The 25,444-nt window shown below is 49.1% G+C and overlaps 1 protein-coding gene across 5 annotated transcripts in view; it reads left to right on the top strand.

Annotated features, from left to right (window-relative positions):
- The window catches only part of OSBP2 (oxysterol binding protein 2), a 192,265-nt gene that overhangs the window by 99,894 nt on the left and 66,927 nt on the right, over positions 1-25,444 (top strand). Inside the window, exons 1-2 of one of the 5 annotated variants that reach the window (XM_060612691.3) lie at positions 3,540-4,203; positions 10,697-10,793. The exons of 2 other annotated variants lie outside the window; for them this stretch is intronic. In XM_060612691.3, coding sequence (XP_060468674.1) covers positions 10,733-10,793 — 61 coding nt within the window. In that variant the 5' untranslated portion in view covers positions 3,540-4,203; positions 10,697-10,732. Of the gene's footprint in view, positions 1-3,539; positions 4,204-10,696; positions 10,794-19,467; positions 19,578-25,444 lie in introns of those variants that run through there. 2 more of the 5 variants (XM_060612692.3, XM_060612690.3) reach the window with 2 other exon arrangements.

Raw genomic sequence — 25,444 nt, 5'->3', positions numbered from 1 at the left:
CAATTTCATTCTTTTGCATGTGGACATGCAGTTTTCCCAGCACTATTTGTTGAAAAGACTGTCCTTTTTCCACTGCATGGTCTTGGCACCCTTGACAAAAAGGCTCTGACTAAAAAAAAACAAAACAAAGCAAAAAAAACCTTTGACTATACATATAAGGGTTTATTTCTGAAGACCTATTGAATTTTTAGAGGTAAAAGAGACTGCCAGAATTAGTTAATCCAATGCCTTCTTACTACAGACAAGGAAACTGAAGCCCAACGTGCAAAACTGACTTGCCCTGGGTTTCCTAGCTAGTGTATGGCAGAGCTAGGAGTCTGTCCCTGGCCTGATTTCACATCTGATGCTTTTTTATAGCTGGTTGCCAGTTTGCTTTGTTCCTAGAGTACTGTCAGTTACTACTTTGATAGAAGCAGTGAATACAGTTTCCACTCTTCAGAAAATGAATTGTTGTTTGTCCAGCCCCTCACCACTCCTATGGAGCAGTCACTGGCAACAGCTATGTTTTTCAGGTATTGCTATGGTGAGAATATCTGTTCCCCAGCCTGTCAGTGAGCTCCAATTTGCCCTGTCGTTTGGTTTACAGAGTTACTTGAAGAGTCCCAAATACAGCTATGCAATAACATACCACAGAATGCCTTATCAGTCTTGTCTTTATCACCCACTGGCAAGGAACTTGTTCTGTGATTCTCTGGCAACCTAGAGCCTCTTTCTCCCCTGCCTGCCATCCCAAGCTCAGCTTGGCAGGATGTGGCCTGGGAGTGAGGAAAGACAAAGAAAATATGAATTAGATAAAATTCAAAACTAGATTTAAAATTATCCTTTTCTTGGTATTACCCATGCTGAGTTTGCTCATTCAAGAACTATTGAGGACCTCTCAATAGTGCTATGAACACTTTGCTAGGAAGCGACAGGCCGCCATAAAAACAGAAGGCAAGAACTCTTATTGACTTTCCGGAGAGGTAAGATGCCTGGGCATGGGACAGGTAGGTAGTCATATAGATGGTTGGAATGATTAAGTGTCTGGTACTGCATGGTACTGGCAGAGAGTACTCTAAAAACTCAAGGAAGTGTAACTGGAGGCCAAGATGAGAAGCCATGCCTCAGGATGCTAAGCACTGCCAGCACCAGTCCCAGCATTGGCCACAGCAGCACTTGGGAGCACTTCTGGAGAGCTTTGGAGCTCCAGTGGGTGGATAGGAACTTGGATGTCAGGTAAGGGATAGTGGAGCAGATTCTCAGAGTTGGCAAGGGATGGTCAGGGTCATGAGGCAAAGACCTGAGACATCATGGCCAGGGAGCAGAACTGTCACTAGGGCGGCCTGGGAAATGGAATACAAAAGGTATGTCTGCCTAGGATCCAGAGGGTTAGGCTTGGAAGTTGAACCTTGCATGGTTAGTAGTGGGATGGTAGCATTTTAGGCTTGTAACAGAGGTAGAGACAGGTACCTGTCCTAGGTATCTTAAGAAGAGTCATATGGCCAGAGAGGAGGTTAAGAGAGGGGACAGGGAAGAGGTGGCTATGGTGGACAAGGGAGAGGAAGAAGGCTAGGTCCAGGTCCCTAGTTGGGTGAGAAGGAAAGAGTGGGCTGAGAAAGCACTGGTGAAACCTGAGACAGGCTGGTTGTAAGGGAGGAGGAGGGGACAATCCAAGGACATGCTCATATTTTCAGGGCAGAGCAGAGGGAGCAAAGTATAGCTGGGCTGGGAAGAATGGATTTGGTTGGGATTTACCAGCCACACTGGTAGTTGTCAGCAGGAGTGGCAGGCATAGTCTGCCCACAAAGAAGAGATTTTGTAGTGAGGTCAAAGAGCAGGGTTTGAGCCCTGAGGCAGAGGGAGGAATGGGGCCTTGGGCAGATGTGTCTTCCTGCCTTTGTGGTTAAGAATCATTGGAATGTATTCCAGTTTTTTGGCTTTTCCAGAACCTAGAGAATAACTGAATAACTGAACTGAAATTTAAAATCTTGTTGTGTGGCTTAGATTGTTTCTGTTGCTCCAAATCGTGAACGTTTCATGGTCTTCAGTGTATCTGTGAGCCTCTTGTGTCAGTAGAAATTGTAGGTTTTGTGCTAGTGGTATGTGTGTCCGTGGAAATGGGCTTCACTGGGTCCCTCTCTGATCTCCTGGAACGTAAGGATGCAGACATGCTGGTGATTGCTGAATATGCCATAAGTTAAACAATTAAAAGAGTTAAATTGAAGGAATCCTTTGTCACAAAATCCTCAAGAAATTAAATTCCAAATGAGGAAATGAACAAAGAAAGACTTGAGATTTTCCTCCTATTAGTCAACATGTCCACTGGGCAAATGTTCGATGTTTGGGAGGTAGATGGGCACCCCATTCCCCCATCTGATGCCTGTGACCAGTGCAGCAGAAAGCCCACATAACCTGTGCCCTGGAACCTGACTTGTTTCTTGTCTTTGGATTTTGATGGTATGCTACAAAAAAAAAACAAAAACAAAAACAAAAACAAAAACAAAAACAAAAAAAACCCTCTTGGAAGTAATTTTCAAAGGAGGAAAAAAAAGATGTTAAAAGGTACAGGTAGTGGTTTTGTTTCTTTTCTAAGGTACCACATGTGGATTGTGATTCTTCCTTGATGTGGAAACTAAAGGAGTCCCTGCCCCTCTTTCCCCCACCTGACTCTCCCCAGCCCCTTGCCACATTTCCTGGATGGCAAATGTTCAGTCCTGTTCCTGCTGTGCTCTTCCTGAAGGTTTCAGCTCTGGGCTCTTTGTGTAGCAGCCTTGATCTGTGAATGTTTGAGCAGAGTGCCTCATGCCTACTTGGATAGCATTTATTAACCTCGACTTGAACTCATTTCATTGGTTTTCCCCTTTAAACTGGGGACTCAACCAAATGGCAGAAATGAATATGTCTTTGGATTTGAATTAATGAGGCATAAAAGTTGCGGTTGCTTTAGAAAGAATTAGATAAGAGTTGCCAGTTTCACTGATTGGAAAGAAGGGCCCCCTCACCTTGTACTCTATAAAGGCCTGAGAGGGGCCATGAAGTGGACAGGGCTGGGGGTGGCTGTCCACGCTGTGGATTCTTTCTTCCTGGCCAGATAGACAAGCTGAGTTATCTCAGACTTGGAACCAAAGGTTGCTCCACCCCCACAAGCCAAGAGGAGAAGCTGAGGCTCACTGAGGGCAGAGGTAAGGGTGGCCCAGGTCATGTTTCTGATCTGTGGCAGAGGCTCTCAGAACTAGGGCCCCTGCTCTCAGTTGGGAACTTTCCTGGCAGGGGGCAAGGAGGAGTAGGAGGGATTTGAACAGAAATGAAAAACGTGGAAGCGTTCTGCGTGATGTCACCAGGCTCCAGCAGTCCCATCTGTTGGTTGATTGACGCTCTGGCACCAAGGATGTGGAGGAGGGAATTGGATTCCAGATGGGGATGGAACCCCAACGGCTCACCCTCCCCTAGTTCCCAAGACACTCTAACTGGTTAACTCCTTACAACCTCGGGGCATATGACAGTGGAGAAATGAGGGCTTGAGCCAAGGGCCCCTCCCCCACTGGACTCAGGCGAAGGGCCAGCCTTCTTTGGCCTCGATTGAGCCGCGATAGCGCCGTTAGGGTCGGGTCGGGTTCCGGGCCATGCTCCCGCATTTTAAGAGGCTGAGCTGAGCTTTCCGCCGCCCGTTGGCATCCAGACACCGAGAGCTCGCCTTTGTCTAGCCCGCTGAGCGGGAGGAGAGCGCTAGTCCCTGCCCCAGACCGGGCTGGAGGAGGCGCGTCCCGTCCTCCGCGGACTGTCTGGTGACCTCGCGGCGCCTTCGCTCTTGGAGCGGGGCCCTGAGGGAGAGGCGGCCACCTCAGGCGGGTGGGAAGGAGGCTGGAGGAATGAAGACGCGGCTCGCCGCGCCCCTGCCGCGCTCAGGCTGACTGGCGGGCGTACGGAGCCGGGCGCAGGGCACCTCTTGGCTGGGCTGCACTCAGAGCGCTTGGGCTGGCCGCTATCCGCGGTGCTGAAGGGGCGGCCGCGGCGGGGAGGCGGGCCCGGGGCCGCCGGGTAGCACACACCCAATCCGGGGACCGCCGTCCTTCTCCCGGGCTTGGCGCGGCGGTGGCAGCCGGCACTGCACTGAGATGGACTGAGAGCGCGGCGGCGGGAAGGCGGCGGCGGCGGCGGCAGCTGCAAGAGCCCCCACAGCCTCGGGGCCAGACCCACTTCCACACCCGGGAGCCCCTTCCTGGGGTGAGTTGGGGCAAGCGGAGCAAGCATGGGGCAGGCGGGTCCTTGAGGCATGGGATCTCTTGGGCTTTTAAATTTTCCTTACCTATTGTAAATTTCTTCCAGCCCTCATCTTGAGCAGCCTATAGGACTGAGGGATCAGATCTCTGCCCTGGCACTTACTCAGTCCTGGGATAGAGGGCAGGCCCCTCTGCCCTCAAAAGCCAGGGGACAAAGGGTTTAGCTAGAAGTCTAAGGGCAGTCACTAAGCATGTCCCCTTCACCACCCTGGGTGCAGCCCACTATATGATACTGAGAAGGGATGTTTGCCCAGGTTGGTGTCACAGGGATGATACTCTCCCCTTTCAGTGCAGGGGATTGGCCCCGTGTAGACCAGCCACTGGAATATAGCCCACACAGAGGCCAGCCATCTTTTAGCAGGGAAGGTAGGCTTGAGCCTTCCCCAGGGGCTTCAATCAAGAGGTAAAGCCCTTTCCCTGCCTTCCTCCAGTCTCCTTAGGCACCTGAGCTGCCATTACCAGAGCTTCAAGGGCAAGGGTCACTTCAGTGCACCTGGCTGTTGTAAGTGAGCTGGACTCAGGCAGAAGAGCTTTGGAGTGGATACTGGGCAGGCACTTCCTGCTACTGTGTGTGTGTGTGTATGTGTTTGTGTGTGTGTGTGTGTGTGTGTGTGTGTGTGTGTGTTCCCAGCACGCAAAGGGGATTTTAAACTCCAGTGGTGCCTGTCACAGGAAAAGCCCTTCTCCAGCCAGCCTGTGCCTCTGAGTAAGCAGTTTGGGGTCAGGCTGGGCAACTACCCAGCCAGGAGCCTTGAGCTTCCTCGGCCCTTAAAGCTGCCCCCCCTCCTGCCTTGAGCCATCACTGAAGGGGGAGATGTGTTTAAACTTGATGGGTCACCTCTGCCTTCGATCCCACCAGCATTCGGTTCCCATCTCCATCACCTGGCAAGGTCAGACAGATAGACCTCTTGACTCCTAGAACCTGATGGGTGGGCTGTTGGGGGGCTCTACTGCCTCGACAAAGGACTTTTGGTGTGTTGGGGAGGTGAAGGGGTGGAAGGAAGGAGGGGTGGAGTTGGAGGGACTGTCCTCCAGGGCCCTGAAGAAGTCTAGATGCCAAGCCTTGTAAAGTGCTTATTGTAACCAGGTGGCTGTAAATGAAGCCTCTGAATCTCAACAGGCTCATGCTGGAGGGCTGGGGTCTTTGTTTTGTTTTGACTGTCTAGCCTAAGCTATGTGCATCAGAAATGACTCTGGTGGGCAACTTCCTTGGATCATCGGATGCCTGATGATGGTGCTGATGAAATGAAGGAGAGGTAGAGAAGATGTATGAGATGATGTGCTGGTTTTAGGGTCAGTGTGAGCTGCAATGGTGCTGCAGTGCTGATGGAAATGTATGCCAAGGACGTGGTAGCATTACTGGGTACCATTCGGTACCGGGTACCATTTATCTCTGGCCAGTGTTCTGAAGAGAGGAAAAGTCATACCGGAGAAAGTATAATAACTGCATGTCTATCATGTACTTGATTTACATTATTCTTCACCACTTTTTTCCCACCCAAAAGCATTTTTGTTTACAGTAGTTAAGTTTTTACCTACCATGTCAACACTTTGTATTTTGGCCAGATGAGTAAACCTCTTTAGAGAATAGTTGTCAGGAAGGATGACTGACTCATAACTGTACTTTGAGATCCTTGCTGACTTCGTTCATAAAAATATCAAGTCCAAAATGCATAATGGCAGGCTGGCCAAGCAGCAAGCCATTGCTTTTGCTTTGGGAAAACAATATATTTGAGCTTTGCATGTTGTTTATTTTGAAAATACATTTATAGGCCCAAAGTTTTCTGTAACTAGATCAAGTTGGGGTGTGTATGCATATATTTAGCATGCTCTCTGCCTGTAATGCCATCAGGCTACCTATTTTTATTCACAATCTGAGCAACTTAAAACCTCCTCAATAATTAAGGTGGGCTCAAGTTCTCCTCTGTAACTGAGGAAGATAACATTTGACGGTTGTCTAGATGCTACACAGTCCTAGATCCAGCTCACAGTCTCTGTTCAGAAGTCCTGCACTTGGTTTTATCACATGCAAGCCAGCATCTATGTAAAATTATAAAATGTGCATGGAAAACATGAACAGAACTTTTCTGACTGGATTTCTCAAGGCCAAGGCAGGAAATAAAGATATATACAGCAACAGAACATGATATAGTAATGAATATATGGCAATTGAACAAATTTCATTTTGGTGAATACAGTTCATCTTGTTGTTTGAGATGGTGGTCACAGCTGTGTTGTGTAAAGGAGGTGAAAAAAGGCCTCGCTTTGTAGATTGAGCGACCTCAAAATTCCCATTTTACCTCTTACTAACTACATCCTGTGGTTGAGCCTCTCTGAGCCTCGGTTTTATCATATGAAAAATAGAGAAAGTAACAGCTGCCTAGTATGTAAACAGCACAGGATTGTAGGGGCTCAATGTTATCCTTGAAATCTCTTGCCATGGCCTACCATCACCACTTATTAGAAGAATCTGAGCATATTGAGACAAAAATCCCCACACATTGATGTTTATACTGAAACTGTGAGGGCCATTAAAGGACTCAGTAGTTTGCTTTGGGGTAGCCTGGTCCTGCTGGAGGTAGTGTTCCCAAGGTGGGGACTGTACTTGGGTCTGCTGTCATCCAGGGACCTTGGCTGACCAGCAGTGGAGCTTGGGCAAAAGGAGACAAGGGGAGTGTTCCCTCCAGGAAGAAGGGAGCCTAAATGTCAAAGGCCATGAGGGGTCTCTGTTCAGAGAAACCCCTTCCAGGAAAGGACTTGTGGCAGGGGATGCTTTCTTGTGGGGAGAGGCTGCTGCTGTTCCTCCAATAATGCATGTCTTCTCGTCCTGCTTATGTCCCCCAGACCCTGTGGTACTAGCAGCAAACACTGGCCAGGCTTTTCTGTAGTAACTCAATCCTCATAACAACCCTGTGAAATAAAACTATTACCATCCCTATCATGTGAATGAGGAGACATTCTCAGATGTTAGATCATAGGTGCCCAAGGTCTGACCGTGGCACCCACCTCTCCAGCATGAGGAGAGGGCCTCACAGATGAGCTGGTGGCACAGAAAAGGGGAGCAACACACCCAGAGTCACCTTGATCTCCAGGCTCACAGTACATCCTTCTCACACTGAGGTGATAGCACCCATCGCTGGGTGGCCAGAGGAAGAAGAAAAAGCAGGGGTTAGGATCAGCGGTACAGAATCACAACTTGGAGGAGTTAGTGTCTGAGTCCTTCCCTTTCAGGTTTGCCAGATCTTCTCATCCCCACCTGGGATGAGGCTTGTGATCAGGCAACAGGGGTGGTAGCCACAGCCGTAAGCAGAGCTGGAAGGTAGAAGAGCCCTTGGAAATCAATGAGGCTATCCTCCGGTGATATGAAGTGCCTGAGGCCCAGAGAGGGAATGAATCATCCATGAAGGTGGGGGGAGTGGAGAGAAGGGTCTTTATTCTATTCCCCAAGGCAAGAGCCTCTCCTAATGCTGTGCCTCAGCAATGCCTCTCTGGTAAGTCTGGGGTGTTGCTGGTAGCTCTCTCAGAAAGGGCCTCCGAAGTCCCAGGACCTCTACTGACCCCAGAGTTGCCCCCCATGGTGGACAGCTCCCTCTGCCCCTGGATCCCCTGCCTGAGAACCAGCTCCATCTGGCCTCTGCTGGCACATGGTAGCCCTTTGCAGACTGCATTGATTTCCATTGCCCAAGGTGATGAGGTAATTTAAAGGTTATTCAGTTGAATTTCTAGTTCCCTTGGCTTGAGACCTTTCTTCCAAAATGCATGCTGCTAACAGCCAGGGTACCAGGCATTGATATAAAAAGACGTGTTTGTTTCCCATAAACTTGAGTTATTTACAAAGTGTGTGGACTCTTACAGCTGTTTTGCACACATGCCCTGCTTCAGTGATTACTTAATGAGTGTACCCATGAGCTTGCTTTTTAAATTGAATGGTATTTCATGAGGCTAAACTGATTGCCGCTTCTGCAGGCACAGTGCTCTCCCTGGGCTGCTGTTTTCAGTCACTGGCCACTGAACCCCTTCAAGTTTCAGCCTCTTCCTCTCCTTGCTGCCTGAGGTCATGCCCTGTCCATTCTCCCAACCAATTTTCTCTGGATTCTCTCCTTGCCCCGCTGCCACTGCCCTGGTTTAGTTCCTCATTATTGGTAACTCCCTGCATTGGGAGGGCTCCTTTTAGACTTGCCCCTCTATGCCTCAGGAAGATTAATCTTTCAGGAACACTTATTCTGCTCTTGTCACTGCTTTCCTGATGGCTGCCTACTGCTTCCACAGTACCAGGGCAGATGCTTCAGCCCAGCCTGAAAGCCTTTCTGCAGACTGGCCCAGCTCCCTGCACCACAAAGCACAGAGCCAAGGCCTCTCATGCAGCCCAGCTCTCCCTCCTCTCCCATGCAGTTTTCCTCCTTCCACCTGGACATGCTTCTTCCCTCCCATCTCCTCCAGGTCCAACTTCAAGATACCTTCTTCATCTGACTGTTCCTCCCCTGTCTAGACCCAGAGCACACTGGCTCAGCCATCCATTAACAGTTCTTGGCAATAGTGATACCAAAGTAAGGGCTATGGATTATAGTGTGTCCCCCTCCCCAAAGATATATTGAAGACCTACCCCTTCAGTACCTGTGAATGTGACTGGAAATAGGGTCTTCACAGATGTAATCAAGTTAAGATGAGGTCACGAGCATGGTCCTGAATCCAATATGACTGATGTCCTTCTAAAAAGAGGGAAATTTGGACTCAGACACATACACAGAGGGGAAGGCCATGTGAAGATGGAAGCAGAGATTGGATTTATGCCTCCACAGGCCAAAGAACACCCCGGGCCACCAGAAACTAAAAGAGGCAAGGAGAGATCCTTCCCTACAACCTTCAGAGGGAGCATGACCCTACCAACACCTTGATGGTGGACTTCTAGCCTCCAGAATTGTGAGAGAATAAATTTCTGTTGTTTGAAGCCACCTAGTGTGTGGTGGCCCTAGGAAGCTAATACAGAGAGTATGCCCCCTTCCCGGACCTCAAGGCACTATTTATTTGCAGGGGGACAGACAATATCCTTATGAGTCAGTGTGATGAGTACAGCTTGTGATGGGCAAAGGTGTGAGGAGAACCCTGAGGAAGGACCCTCTCCAGATAGCTTTCCATCCCTCTCTGGGGTGGCAGCTGTCAAGTAAGGCTCCTTAGGGAGGGGCCCACACTCAGTATCCAGAGATGACAGGAGCCAGCCAAGGGAGGGAAAGGCAGGGCATCTCAGCCAGGTGAGTAAAGGCAAGGGAGGGAGGAGCAGGGGTGAAGCTAAGGAGTAAGGAGTGCTGAGGCCCACAAGGCTTACCTCCTGTTTGGCTGTGGTTTGCCAAGGAGTTTGAACTTGAACTTGCTTCTGTGGGTATCGAGGACCCATGGAAGGGAAGTGACAGAGTGGATGGTGTATTTTCAGTAAATTGTCTCCATGGCAGCTTGAAAGATGGATCAGAAGGGGTAAATGTAGAATCTGAAACCTTGAAAGTGAGCTGGGGGTGGCTTACTCACCCGAGGGGGAGAAGAGGGTATGAATTTGGAAGCTATTTTGAAGTTAACGTCCTCAGGACTTGGGATGCATTGCATGTAGGGGCCCAAGGTGAGGGAGAGAACATAGGAGCTGACCCTCAAGTCTCCAGCCTGGTACCTGGGGGCAGAAAGAATTCTCTGGAGAGGGAAAGGTTGTCCTGAGGGAGCAGAGGCAAGATACTGGGCTCAGTGGGGACAGGTTGAGTGTGGGTGTCATCCAGGTAGCCATGGATATCTGGGGCTTGAAGGGGAGGACCATAGTGATGGTACAGATGGGGAAACATGAACAGGGAGACAGGACAATGAGTCGTGGGCATGGACACCATCATTTGGGCCCCACCCAGCATGAAGTGGGAAGAACATGGGAGTGAGGACTGAATCTTGCCTGGGAGCAGGGAGAGAGGAGGGTGGAGGACAATGGGTGTGTGGCCACAGGAGCAGGAAGCAGGGTGTTTCAAAAAGGGGCCACTGGTGTGACTCATGCCTGCCACAGTAAGGGCACTAGAGAGGGCATCACATGGGGCTGCTGCATTCAGGGGTGACTCTTTTGAGCAGCAGCTTATCTGTCACTTCTTCCCTGTATCTGCAGTCTCTACTTGCCTACAACGTCCTCTCTCCTTTTCTGACATTTTTCCTAACACCTCTCTGGACTATGCAACCCAGAGCAGCCCTGGTGAAGTGAGCACAGGTGGATGCCTGGACATCAACATGGCGGCCCCTCCTGAGCCTCATCCCTGAGCCATAGCCACTACTCTCGAGGTCACTGGTGTCTGTAGGCAAGAGCACCTACCAACAGCCTGGTGGCTGAGGGTGGGGTGAGGCCTGCAACCTGGCCAAATGACAGGTGCCTGAGCCTTTTGCCTCCCACACTTGGTTGCATCTGTGTCCGTTCTTTGCAGGGCCCGTCACCATGGGCGGCTCTGTTCCTCCGCCTCATGGGGATTGTGCCACGGGTGCGTCAAATGATCCAGCCCCTCTCTGATTGCTGCCTTCCAGGTTGGTCTGTGTGCACTGATGTGGTGGCTTCTCTGATGTGATTTCTGGACCCTCCTGCTCCCAAAACTCACTCATTATGAACCTCCCTTCATGCCTGACCTTCCACCATTAGAGAGTCTTTTGTAGGGTCTCAGAATTCAACACAGGCAGGAGTTGATTCTTGCCAATTTTAATTTGTTGAGCGATAACATTCATTAGGAAATACAAAATTGTAAAATATTTAAATGACTCTAGAATAAATAACATACAACGTAGTCATCTTTCAGTACCACCTTCCCAAGGAATATACACACGCATTGGTTACCAGTGATACTTTTCCAGATTTTTCCCATGCTTTTACAAAGCCATGTAAGCACACACACACCCACACACACATAGTTATATATATATAAATGAGATCGTATTTTGCATATTGATAAGCAGCTTGCTTTTTCCCTTACTGATATATTTTGGAGATCCTTATGTGTCAGTACATATAGACCGATCTCATTTTTAAAATAACTGCATGGAATTCTAAAGTGTGTCATAATGTATTTAATCATCTCCCTCTTTAAAAAAAATTCTTTTTTAAACATTTATTATTGAGAGACAGAGAGCATGAGCATGAAAGGGAGAGACAGAGAGAGGAGGAGACACCGAATCTGAAGCAGGCTCCAGGCTCTGGGCTGTCAGCACAGAGCCCGATGTGGGGCTCGAACTCATAAACCATGAGATCATGACCTGAGCCGAAGTCAGACGCTCAACTGACTGAGCCACCCAGGCGCCCCTAATTGTCTCTCTCTTGATGGGCAGTAGGTTCTTTACATTTTATTAGTTTCACTGTAATGCTGTAGTAGACCTTCTTGTGCATGCAAATTTGTGCATGTGTGTAAGTTTTTCCAAAGCATAGATTGCTAGCAGTAGGATTGCCAATTTATATCCAGTGGATACCCATGATGGATAACAACAGACACTATCAAATTGTCAGCCAAAAAGAGGGCATAAATTTATATGTCCCAACAGTGTGGGTTGTCATTGCATTTCTCTTATTACTGATAGAGATTGAGTCTACTTTTATCTGTTTATTGACCATGCACATTTTGTGACTTGTATATTTATATTTATTGCCATTTTGCTGTTTAGATATTTGTGGTTTTATGCTGATTTGTAGGAGCTCATTCTGAGTTATGGTTCTTTCTCCTTTGTCAATTATGTATTTTGCAAGTATTTTCTGTGTTGCTTATCTTTTAACTTGATTTATGGTGGCTTTGGTGCTATGGAATTTCTAAGCTTTCGTGTTGTAAGATCAATCAGTCAGAGCCTTATTTTTTAGTAGTGTGGAAAAGTGGAGCTTGGAGGTTTAAGATGTTGCATTAGTGACCCTTCTCTGGTCTGTTTTTGCTCTTTGGCTTTGAATAAAACCCCTTAACTTTATTAAACTTTCATTTTGCCAGCTATGTACAGTGTTGTCTCTCCTGCCCAACCTCATCCCAGTTGCCATGAGGATCACAGAAGCTGTCTTGCAGAACTCCATAGCCATTCTAAACTTCACAGTTAAACTAACTCACCGATAGACATTGAGGCCCAGTCTTTCAGCACAGGCCTTGTCTGAGGCAGTGGTTTTCGGGGTGCCAAGACCCTGCCTCAGACCTGGTTCACTTTTCCCAAATGTCTTTTGAGTTCCTGCCCCGTGCTGGTGATGTCATCCTTGTGGCTCTGCAAAGGGAGGTGTATTCCTTTGTTCCGGTTGCCATGAAATACCACATACTGGCTGGCTTAAGCAACAAAAATGTATTTCCTTACAGCTCTGGAGGCTAGAAGTCCGAGATCAAGGTGTCAGCAGGTTTGGTTTCTTCTGAGGCCTCTCTCCTTGGTTTATATGTTGTTGCTTTCTAGTTGTCTCCTCACATGGTCATCCCTCGGTCTGCACATGTCTGTGTGTGTCCTGATCTCCTCTTCTTTTTTTTCTTTTTAATTTTCTTTCTTTATTTTCTTTTTAAGTTTATTTATTTATTTTTGAGAGAGAGAGAGTAAGTGAGGGAGGGGCGGGGGGGTTGGAGAGAGAGAATCTCGAGGAGGCTCTGTGCTGTCAGTGCAGAGCCCAGCTCAGGGCTCAATCTCACAAACTGAAAGATCATGACTTGAGCCAAGAGCAAGAGTCAGATGCTTAGGGCACATGGGTGGCTCAGTCGGTTGAGCATCCATCTTTGGATCAGGTCATGATCTCGCGCTCCATGAGCTCGAGCCCACGTTGAGCTCGGTGCTGACAACTTAGAGCCTGGAGCCTGCTTCGGATTCTGTGTCTCCTTCTCTCTCTGCCCCTCCTCCGCTTCCTTGTGGAGCAAGCTCTCTCCCTCTGTCTCTCTCAAACATAAATAAACATCAAAAAAAAAAAAAAAAAAAAGAATCAGATGCTTAACCGACTGAGCCCCCCAGGTGCCCTTTGATCTCTTTGCATAAAAACACCAGTCGTATGGAATAGGGGCCCACCTATATGACCTCATTTTACCTTAGTCACCTCTCTAAAGGCTCTTTCTCCAAATACAGTCACATTCTGAGGCACTGTGGGTTTGAACTTCCACATATGAATTTGGGTTGGGTGGACACAATTCAGCCGATAATAGGGAGCGAGCACTGTATCTGGATGAGAATCAGGAAAGTGAGGCTCAGAGAGGCTCCTGCACTTGGTTCATGTCACCTGGTGAGCAGGTTGCAGCTCTGTGCTCAGACCCATGCATCTGAACCCTAAGTGCAGGCCTCCCCGGGGCAGCCTGAGTGATGCTGGGACTGCTTTGGTTCCACTGCCATGACTTCCTGTTCATTGGTCCCACCCATCCTGGTTCCCTGCCATCCTATTGCCTCATACTCCATGCTCCCTAAGCAGGGTAGGGCACCTATTCCCGGCTGGCTGACTCTTCTGTACCTCCTTTGGCCCCTTGGAAAAGGGTTTCAAATAATTCATTTGACTGAATGTAGCTTGCTCAATTGTTGTTGTTGTTGTGGACAAAGATTCCACAGTAAGATAAAGAATATTTGGAATATGAGTAACTCCCCAGTAATCTCACGCCCTCACAAAACTGTTTTTGACTTTTGCACATTACCTTCTCTTCCCCACTCTGCACATACCCTTGTATTTCACATCATTGGCATCGTATTAAATATGGCCTTTATGCTCTGCCTTTTTCACCCCACATTATAACTAACAGTCTATCTTTATAATGATCATTTTAATGGCTGTGTAATATTCCACTGAGTTGATGTACTCTAATGTTTTGAATTACCGTCTGATTTTTGTGCATTTGAGTTTCCCCATTTATGCTATTATAGATAATGATGCAATGAATGTCTTTGTACTGAATGCTCTTTGCTTCTCTTGAATTATTTCCTGAGGGAAAATTCCCGGGAGTCGGATTACTGAGTTGAGAAAGGCAACATCATCACAGCACCTTGATGAGCTGTAATATCTCTTTCTGGAATGAGCATACTGTTGTTCCATGCCACCAGCAATGAATGAGCATGCCAGCTTCACTGCCATCTCATTTGCATTTGGTGTTAATAATTCAATACATTTTGGGCCATTTTAATATACTTAAAAAGCTACCTACCTCCGAGCTGCTTTAATTTGTACTTTTTTTTTTCCATGAAGGAGGAACATTCTGCAATAGACTTGTATTTTCAATCATTTTTGTTGCTTTTTTTTAAAATAAGTTTTTTGAAAAAGAAATAATTGAAGACTAGACAAATGGATACTAATCACCTGGGAATCCCAGCCCTTTGGATGTCTTGAGGGATTTGTTGGTCAAAGTGTTATTTAGACCTCAACAAGCAAAAGGCCTTTTGGTCAATAAGTGGTATAAGCAATCGAATGGGCCAGCTGGGGGCCAGCCACTTCTGTGAACAAAAAGGGCTGAAAAGAGGCCAAGCATCCTCAGAACTGCCTGGTGGGACCTGACCCTCGTTCTCCACAGGGTCCTCTAGGCGACCTGGTCTTCAGGCAGGCCACTTCTTCCAAACACATGTGCAGGGATACAGTAGCCCCTGGCTCACTCCAGAGCAAAGCCCACCAGACTCAGCTCCCAGAGAAGTGGTCTCTGGGGCTGTTACTAGCAGCAGAAGGGACATGCAGGCAGAGTCAGGCCTAAGGCACTGTCCCTAGTGAACTCTATCTTGTGTTTGCCGTTTTTTAAGCTAGTTTGACCAAGTGCACTCTCCCCTATTCCATCTTTCTGATCTAAAATAATCAACAACAAATTGAAGTTTTCCCCCCTCGGAAGTTTATTTTAATTGCCTAGCAACACATTATCATAAATTGCTCTGAAATTAATTATTTGGCTTTGGTGCAGAATCATTTATTAATGAGGATAGCAGTCAGCATCTATGAGCAGCTATTCTTGGAACACTGCTGTTTTAAAGGACTTCATTCTTAAGATACCTCCACAAGGAACATGTATGCTAGGCAGGCCCTTGGAGAGGTTGATTCTCCAGACAACACAGAGGTCAATGCCTCTCTCCTGAGGGCCTGAGCCCTTCATTAGTGATGAGTTTGAGGCCCAGAGGGGGAACCAAAGGTCCCTAAGTCCCACAGCAGTGGAGGGCTGTGACCAACTCAGGTCAGGAAGCCGCCATTGGATCCTGCCCTTGGGGACCTCCTCAGCCTGTGCTCACCTTTGCATGGTCTAGTCAAGGTCCAGTCAAGGGCAGAGGTGCAGAGGGGAAGGGGCTGCCTGATGGTGTGCACCAGAAATGCCATCTATGAGGGGCCACCTGCTGGGAGGGGAAGGACGGTGACAGAAAGCTTGGGAAGGCAAGAAGGTAGTGTGTGAGTGTGTAGGCTGGGCCAAATAGGGCTCCTGATAAAGTTGCTTTCATTGATTGATTTATCAATGAATTGATTTATTTGTTTATTCCTGTGTTCATTCATTCAGTGTGTGCCTACCATGTGCTGGGCCATGCTAGAGGCTGGGAGCAGTAAGAAAAGACCACAGTCTCTGCCCTTAAGGAGTTTGCAGTCTGGTGTGGGAGATACACAAGTAAGTAGGAACCCCCACAGTAGGACGAGTTAGGTCCTGGGAAAGAAAGAACCTTGGGGCATTCTGGGAGCCCAGGCTGGGGGAGATTCGCTTATGATCCTACTATATTAACATTCCATGTATGGATAGTTTTCACACAATTATAAATATATTGCATGATTTGCCTTTTTCCTCTTAGCATTTTCTTTTTAAGCACAGTTTCTTATTTCTGCAGAGTCATCACATACATAAGTCTAAATGGCTCCGTGATATTCCGCGAAGTTGATGAAATAAACATTTGCCTGCTGTTATATTGTTAGGTTGCTTCTAGGTTTTTGCAACAAATGGCATTGGATGCAGAACTTTGTGCTCCTTTCCCACTGTTCACTTGTGATGAATCCCAGGGGATTCATTATTCTGGGCTGGAGGGTGTGGATGTGTGTCCGTGGTTCTTACAGTGTGCTACCACATGTTCCCCCACCCCTCTTGAGGCCTGGGACCAGTTTCTCTGTTACCCCCAGTACTGGGATGGACAACAAGTATACCTATCTTCCCCACATATGCATGTGCACACAAACACACACAGATATGTATGTGTGAATTTTGGCTGAGTGGGTGTGTCTGCCATATTACTGAGCAAAGGAGGAAACATATTGGAAACAGAGCCTGTGTAACAATGTCCTGGTAGCAAGTAGAAGTGAGGAGGTCAGCCTGTAGGGGGGCTGTTGCAGCAGCAGCAGCCCAGAGGAGCTGTGACAAAGGAGTGGTCACCATAGACATGAGGGGAAGCCAAAAACTCTGACGTGACCAAATCAACTGGTCTTGATGTAGGGTCAATTACAGCCTAGAGACAGGGTTGAAGTTGCCTCCAGGATTGTCAGTGCAGGGTATTTGGGGTGAGTGGATCTCAGGAAGGTTACAGAGTTAGTGCACTTGATTTTAGGACATCATGTTTAAGATGTTGGTGGCTGTCCACCTGGAGCTGTTCAGGAGCTGCCCTCTATGCACGCATGAAGATGAGGGGCAGGAGCAGACTGGGGTTCAGCCTGACCCACACATGGACAGGAGGGAAACTTTGACAGGCCTCAGGGCCTGAATTACCCATCCATCATCTCCTGCTCTGTCTCTTGGATTTCTCGCTGCTGGGTCAACTAAGACATTTCAGCTAGTGTATCTTCTCCTTTAAGGACAAATAGATGCTGTTCTGGCTGCCTGCGAAGCGAGGTTGCAGAGTTTTAAAGTATTTCACATGAGCAGAATCTGATAATTGTTTGACATCACTTATAGCAGAAGACAATTATGTAGCAAGGAGAAGATATGTGTTTGCCTTAGTAGGACTGCATGATTTTCTTTCATATTTCTCTTTACTGTTTTAGTTTCCTCCCTGGGTGTGTTTTGTTCCCTGTCTTCTCCATTATACAGCTCTAAGTAAGGGGAAGTGGACAAAGGAAACAGGGTCGGTGACCCCAGCATCCACTCACTGTGAGGATAGGCACCAGGTACTCAGCCCCTGTGCCTTCCCCTTCCTCAGCTCTGAGATGGAGGGCACAGCTCTGAGTTTGAAAGATTCTTCCAGCTTCCAGAGTCCATGAAACTCAGAGTATCTGGTTAAATATCCTGGGTTGGATTGTTCTTCTACATGCAAATCTTTTAAAAATAGCTGGTGTGTTCATGAAAGGTTCCCAAAGCACTCAGAGCACTGTTCCAGTCTCACCCCACTTTTCCTTGTGAGGCATCTGGGAGCCTGGGAAGCAATATTCTGCTTAACGGACCCCACAGAATGTGGTTCAGAGTGTGCCTCCCAGGTCAGCCAGAACAGGTTGGGTCCAAGCCTGGTGACCCCAGGCAAGTCACTTTACCTCAGAGTCTTAGTTTCCTCATCTGTAAAAGAAGATGTTGGTGGACTGTACCAAAGGCTATTACCATGAGGCACTGCAGGAAATGTAGGTAAAGCTTGAAGCCCAGCATGTGGCATTCAGTCAGCACTCCTCCACTGGTGGCCATTTGCATTATTCTCATGCTCTTCATTTCGTAGCCAAAAATTCAAGGCCCAGAGTGGCTAAATGCCTTATATCCCCTGGGCCAGCGAATCTAACACAATTGCTCTAGATTGATCCTCTAGGTGGAAGAAATACTCAGTTGCTTCAAAGGCGCAGAAGGGAATTATTGACCCGGCACCACTTACCCTGAGTTTATTATAACAGGAGCTTCATTGAATATTTGAAAACCTTTAAATTGATGAAACTTGACTCAGTTGCATTAGATTACATTTGGTAAATTCCCTTGACTGAACTCCTGTGAAGAGGTGGTGTTGAGGAGGGCTTTGTCAGGGGTGGAACAAGGGCTGAAACCCAGTCCTAGGGCCCAGAATCTGTAGGCCAGTGGGGGAAACAAGATCCAAACAGGGCAGAGTAAGGTGGGAGCCAGGGCCAATAAGTACGGCCAGCCTGGGCTTAGACTGCCTTCCAGTGAGTGTTCAAGCCAAGGTGTCAGTGTAGCTAAAGCTGAGAGAGGGAGGGAGACAGGATAGGTATGTTTGTGGGGATGTAGAGTGGAAGGGTGACAAGAGTCTGAGATACATTGGAACAGATTCTTTTGGCTGTTGTACTCAGTGTAGGCTGTGAGGGACCAAAGTGGAAGCAGGAGACCTGCTGGGAGGCTCTGGAAGAATCCGCAGGGAAGATGATGGTGTGTCTGGCCTGGATGGCAGTAGTGGGGGTGGTGAGAAGGGATGAGATCCTGGCTGTATTCTAAGACTATGGCTTGTCAGGATGTGCTGACCAACTGGAGGTGGGTCTAAGAGACATAGGAGTCAAGGGTGACTTCCAGGTTTCTGTCCTGAGCAACTGGAAGAATGGCAGTGTCCTAGGTGAGGTGGGGAGGACTGCGGGAAGGATGAGGTCACAGGTTGGGGGTGCCATTGGGAGCTCAGACTTGGACAGTTAGGTTTGGGTTGTCCATCAGACATCCCACGGAGAACTCGTGTCGGCAGCTGGACAGGCGAATTGTGTTCAGAGAGGTCTGAGGAGAGAAGAGAGACTCTTGTTCCTAGGTGCCTGCAGCCCTGCGGTAGCAGTGCCAAGGTAGCCGGCTCCCTGGGCCCCGCCTGTTGCCTTCCTCTAGGACGGTGGACAGGTGTCTGCAGGTGGTCAGAAACAGGTGCACCAGGCTCACCGGGCGCCACAGGGGAATCAGAGGGTGACCAGGTCTCAGAAGTGACCCCGATTTCTTGGAATCACCGTCAGGCCCTGGGCCATCCTCATTTCCCATGTGCCCTTAGCTCTCAAGGGCACCTTTCCCTTTGAAATAAAGCAACGCCAATCCTGCTGCTACAGGAGGCGGCACCTTCGGCCGGATTTTCTCATTAAAATGTGACGTTTAATTGAGGAGCCCGCCGGACACCTGAGTCCGACCTGGATGCCCTCGGGGTCGCACGGGGTACCTGGCGGCGGGCGGGCCGGGCCCCCGCTCCAGGGAGAAGAGACCGGGAGGCCGCAGCTCAAGCTCCGCTCGACTCCTGTGGCGCCGACGGGGTTAACGGGCTCGTGCACCGGGCGGCGGGCGGGCAGCAGTGGTGCATTGTGGTAACGCGGCGCCGGGACCGAGAGCACTCGCCACCTCCGCCGGGAGGCCCGCCAAGCTGTGCGCGCGTCTGTGGGGGCCCTCGGGCCGGCGCCATGTAGCGCCCGGCTACTCGGAGGCTGCCCCGCCACGGGGATGAAGGGACGCGGCTGCTGGGAGTCGGCCTCCGTGCGCTCCTTCTGCAGCTCCGGCTGCCTGAATAAATTTAAGAAGGGTTAGTGCTGCCCGGCTTCCGCCTAAAGGCTCGGATCCCTGCGCACGCCCGCCCGCCTGGCGCCGGGCGGGCTACATGATCAGTCCACTCGAGTCTCTGATGTCACTCCCTCGCTGCGTGGGGAGCACGGAGAGCCTCGGGAAACCCCTGTCCCGGTACCTAGCCAGCGTGCGCTCCGGACTCGCTTCAAGCGCGGGGCATTTTGGAGAGAGGGTTGTGGCTCTAGACACGTCCGACTGGTTAACAGCTGCAAAAGAAACAAAGTATAATACAGAGCTTTCTGGAAATAAGGAAGAGGCGGTCCCTGTGTAACCCCCCCCCCCCCCCCCCACACTTAGTTCCCCAGAGTAGGCTTGGGGCCCGCGTGCCCCTGGAGCGCTGGTAGAATTGCTGCTTTGCCCCCAAGGGCCTCGTCCTGGGGTCCGGGGGCTAACCGTGGTGTCAGCTGTGCTCAGTGCATGATCCAACCAACTTCTCTTTGCCCTTTGAGCAAGCTGTGACAGATCAGGAGAGTCCGTGTAAGTGGCCACCTGGGTTTAAGCTAGGACCAGCTTTGAGGATGCCGCCCGCAGGCAATGTGGTCTTGTGGTCTTGAACGACAGCCCAGGGGTGTCTTGAACGACAGCGCAGGGGTGTGCAGGCGTGCTAGCCAGGGAGCCCTTTGTCAGTGTTGCGGTGGGGGGGGGGGGGGACATTAGCTGTTGTTAAGGTTAAAGCCTTGCAAACTGGTGAAGCTCCTGCTTGCGGTTCCTGATGCTTGAAACTTGCATTTTTGGAGATTTTGCACGAGTGAAACTTGCTGTATTTACCGTATTGTTTGTTATAATTTCAAACTCTAAGAAAAAATAGGGTTCTTTGACTCTCTAGATCTAGAAGACACAGAGGCAGTTAAATTCACTTAACATGAATTTATTAGAAAGAGCTCCTTTTAGAAATTAACTCCCTCTGATCTGTAATGAGCCTTGTAATTTTGCTGACTGGTCACACTAATAGCTTTATAAAGCCCTGGTTTAGGGCAGACATCCTTGAAGTTGTAGACTCCAAGCCTCAGCCCTGGAGTCAGGTTTAATCATGCAGAGTCTCCTGAAAACACCATCTGAAGTCATGGAGTGTTTGTAATTACAAACATTTGAAATTTATTTTACTGGGAGCTGATGCTGTGGCTCCATCTTGAGAATCCTTTACAGAAACTTCCAAGTGAATTTTGTCTAAAGTATGTCTTCTGGTTTTAGATTGGTTTTGATTTCCAACTTTTATTTTGGATATAGTGTCATTTCTAATGCAGTTATGTTCTTAATGAAAAGTTTAAATGATGTTCCTGTTATCACTTTGGATGAATTTATTCTGAAGGTGAATTTTGGAGTTAATTTTTTAAAAAAGAAGAGAATATACAGTTAGGTATTAAGCTGTTTTTCTTCTATTGTCCTGCTGATGATTTTCTTGGTCACCATTCTCTTGAACATTTGGCTGCTGACAGGGAGCATTGGGCCTCATATCCACTTGCTTTCTGCTTGGTTGTGAGGATGCTCATCTTTGTCTGAAAGCTAAAAAGCAGCTGTACCTCAGGACTGATGACAGTAACTTCTTTTGTTTTGTACACACACACACACACACACACACACACACACACACACACACACGGCATGAGTGGGGGAGGGGCAGAGGGAGAGAGAGAGAATTCCAAGCAGGCTCCGCACTGTCAGCGCAGAGCCTGATGCGGGGCTTGAACTCAAAAACTGTGAGATCATGACCTGAACTGAAATCAGGAGTTGGATACTTAACCAACTGGGCCACCCACACGCCCCAAGAGTAACCTCTTTGACTGCTAGACCCCTCCAGGCCAGACCTTCCTTCTTACCTCTCTTTTTTTTTTTTTTTTTTTTTTTTTTCCTTCTTACCTCTCTTGTGTCCCACTCTCCACAGTAGGTCTGAGGATGAGGAGCTGTGGAAGTTGTAGTTGGGTGGGCATGGTGCTTAGAACAGGACCTGGAAGGGAGCTTGCTCGGCTGTGGGAGGAGCCCCAGGAGCCAGCACAGTGGGTCAAGAGCAGCCAGGATTCAGCCTCAATGTCAGATGCCCTGGGGGCAGACTGCAGAGTGTGTCCCTCTGGTGCCCTGTGAGTAAACATTCTGTAAGACCAAACAGAACATTTCTGTGGGCAGGATAATGCTTGCAAACCTGGCCAGCTAGAAAGAGCGGAATGAGAAGCGTAGAGATGGACCCTGCGGGGGGCCTGGTTAGCGGTCAGCTCTGGGAGGTGGGAGCCTCTTGGCCCCTCAAGTGTGGGTGTAACAGGCACAGGTGGGGCCCTCATCCCCAGCTTGCAAATGAGGTGAGACTGGCCTTCTCCTTTCAGAGACATTGAAGGGTATTGCAATGAGAGGCCATTCCAGACACATCTACCCTCAGAGAAGGGTCCCGGTGAAATTGTACAGGTTGAAGAGAGAGCTGGGCTAGCAGCCTGCCCTAGGCACTAGGGGCTGAGATCCAGGTAGTGATCATTTAGGTGGCAGGGTGGCATCTGGGCCTGTAGAGGTTCATCACATGGGCTATTACTCTGCGTGGGGTGGGTTCCCACCATGGATCCAGGGTGTCAGGGGGCCTGAGTACTTCTCCTGACTCTGCTGCTGGGCTGTGTGACCATGGGCAAGTCCCTGTCCCTCTGTGGAGGGGGGATGCTCCTGCCTCTGTAAATGACAGAGAGGAGTGGGTTGAGAAGGCCTAGTGTCTGTCCTGCCCTCAGACCTGGGCTTGTGAAAAGGAGCCCTGGGGGGTCTGTTGATGGGAGGCTGCTCCTCAGTGGGCAATGGGCTATTCAAACCACACCTCCAGTGCTTGCCTGACCTTCAGCTAGCTTCTTGACCTTTCTGATCTGCAATTTTCTTGTCTAAAAGATGGCATTAAACCTACTTACCTGGCAAGATTGCTGGGAAGTTGAAATAAGATAATATATATCCACACCTACTAATTAGTCAATCAATCAATCTGTGTGTCCCTGTGTTTCAAACAGAGCCAGGAACCACAGATGGGGAGATGCCCATTCAGGGTCTCTCGTAAGCTCTGAATTCAGCCATTGGCCGTTCACTTATTTGTTTGTGTGTGCACATGTGGACAGTTGTATATAGAACTTCTGCATCTTTTTGGAATGTAAAGTTCTCTTTTTAAAAAAACAAAACAAAACCTTATTTTGAGAGAGAGAGAGAAGGGGAGGAGCAGAGAGAGAGAATCCTAAGCAAACTCCCCACCAGCAGTGAACTCTGAGAACAGTGAGATCATGACCTGAGCTGAAACCAAGAGTTGGATGCTTAACTGAAGTTCTGAAAGAGCAGAAAATAGGGACCCCTTGCCCTGGCCATGAATACTCACCAGAGGTCAGAGCCAGGTGACCTTGGCCTGTCTGCAGCTCTGCTGAGGTTGCCACTTTCCCATTTGTGGCCTCAAAGAGCCCCTGTGTACCCATGAGCCAGCCTCCATCTTCTGAGCCCAGCTCTGATTGGGAGCACTTGCACAGTGGAGAGAGGCTGAACTGAGCTTGGCGAAGACTGGGTGATGTGTCACGGAAACAGGAGGGATCAGGGCAATGGTAGCAACATGAGCCATCATCAAGGGCAAGTTTATGGGGTCAGGCAAGTCAGGTATCTTTGCACAGGTTCCCAACAGAGTCAGTGGCAAGCATGCTCCAGCTTCTAGAGTGTAGGTATGATATAGTGCCAGGTACTTGACTGTTCTGAGGGCCTGTTGTTTTGATGAAGGTTGTTTGTTTGTTTTTGCATCTTTGAGGCCTAGAACAGGTACCATTCTCAGAGAATGCTTCCCATGGAACATCAGCTGAGAATTGCTGTTGGGTATGGTGTCCTTCAAAAAGTCATAGGTGGGGTTCTTTTGTGTTCATTTTGGGGCTTGCCAACTGATCTTGTGTTTCCCTGCATTGTGCTCCCAGGTGTCTGCTGAGGTCCTTGGGAAGAAGGACTGAGGCACAAAGTGAAAGACTAGCTCTCTGTGCTAATCATTTTCTGTGTGTGTACTGAATGGCCCCCTAGTGCAGTGCCTGGAGATTAGCAACTCTGACCTCACTGGGCCTGGCCTCACAGCCCACCCAGTCCAGCCTCACTCTGCTCTGCCCACTCAGCCGAATGCCTTTGCTCATCCCTCACATGTTAATCAGATTCTTCCTTGGAGGCCCTGTGCCCATCCTAGTTCTTCCTGAAGCTTCCCCAAACCCCTCAAAGGTTACCTCTCCCCTCAGGCCTCTCCTGGGCCTGCCTCCTGTAGCGGACCCGGGTTGTTTGACTACAAGCCATGTCCCCCTCAGAGGCTGTAAGCTCCCAAAGGTGGAGCCTGGGTTCCACCTGTGTCTGTGATGTGCCCCCTACTCCTGGTACTTGGCCCTTTGCAAATTGCTATTCCATAACCAACCCACCAGCATGGAAGTGAATGGAGGGAAGGGCCATCTGAGGCTGAGTGGTCAGGAGCATTCTTGGCTGGTGTCTTCCCCTTGAAGCCGGGGTTCTCAGCCTCCTGTTTTCCCTCTGGGAAACAGGTTTCTCCTGGTTCACTGGAACTCTCCTGACTCAAGATTGAAGGAATAGAGGCTCCTGGGTGTCTCATTGGTTAGGCATCCAACTCAATTTCAGCTCAGGTCATGATCCCAGCGTTGTGGTTTGAGCCTCATATCAGGCTCTGTGTTGAACATGGAACCTGCTTAAGATTCTCTCTCTCTCTCTTTTCTCTCTCTCCCTCTGCCCCTGTCCCCTGCTCACACACACACACACACACACACACACACACACACACACACAAACACTCTCTAAAAGAAAATACAAATAAGTTTAAATATTGGAGCAAGGGGTGGAATCTGTCCTGCTTTGCCTCTTCTCATCCTACCATGGTGAGTGGCTCCCCTGGAACAACCAGGGAAGCTCAGAGGTGTGAGGAAGGGGGGCTCTTAGGTAAATGTAGGAGATCATAAGGAACTTCCTGGAGGAGGTGGTGCCCAGATGGGTGTTGGAGGATGAGGATGAGTGGGCAAGTAGGGGGTGGGGATAGGCAGGTGCTCAGTTAGGCTTGAGCGAGCTGTCAGGGCCCTTGACAGGCAAGAGGCAGAGCAAAGCCTCACTGGTGGGTTGGATCCAAAAGGACAGGTAGGCAGGAAAGGATGTGAGCTCTGCTGGCTCTGCAGGTAGTGTATGGCTTATACAAAGGAGGCTTTAGAGTAGCATTGACCCCATTTATGTCCGCCCTGGGAAGGACATCTGACCTCACGAGTGGTCACCATTACTTGGTGTGATGCATGGAAGGAGGACATTCTCTCACAAGCATGTTGCCTGGTGGGAGCCTCTGTCTGCATACCTGTAGGAGGGAGGTGGGGATCAATATGTATGAGAGGCCCCTCCCCCCACCTTCCCGGCACATGGTAGCTGCTCATCCTTATTACTATTACTTTGTGGAGCTTGAAATGAAAGGGAATGTGAAGCCCTTGGCACACATAAGGGGGCTTAATCAGTAGTGGCAAATATGATGATTATTGTATCATTGTACTGTATCGTTCTGTGGATGGGGAAACTGAAGCTAAAAGACTTTCCCAAGATCACAGGCTTAAGTGGGACCCAGAGCCTGCATGCTCTGCCAGCATTTATCGTGTGTCAGTAGAATGGGTGGTCAAGGGGCAGGGGAAGGCCAGCAAGGGAATGGTATAGACCAAGAATCTGCTGGACTCTGAACAAGCCTGGCCTAGCTAGAGGCCACATTGGTGAGGCCTGGGCCTCAATTTCTGGGGCAGAACATGGGAAGTGCTAAGTGTGGTGATTTGGGGGGGGGATTCCTTATTGAAAACGCTAAATGCCAGGGGGAAGTTTTAAATGTTTCAA

The sequence above is a fragment of the Panthera onca genome, chromosome D3 (genome assembly GCF_046562875.1).
Source record: "Panthera onca isolate mPanOnc1 chromosome D3, mPanOnc1 haplotype 2, whole genome shotgun sequence".
NCBI classification, from domain to species: Eukaryota; Metazoa; Chordata; class Mammalia; order Carnivora; family Felidae; genus Panthera; species Panthera onca.
The sequence above is the reverse complement of the archived record's forward strand: the minus strand, read 5'-3'. Positions and strand labels throughout refer to the sequence as shown.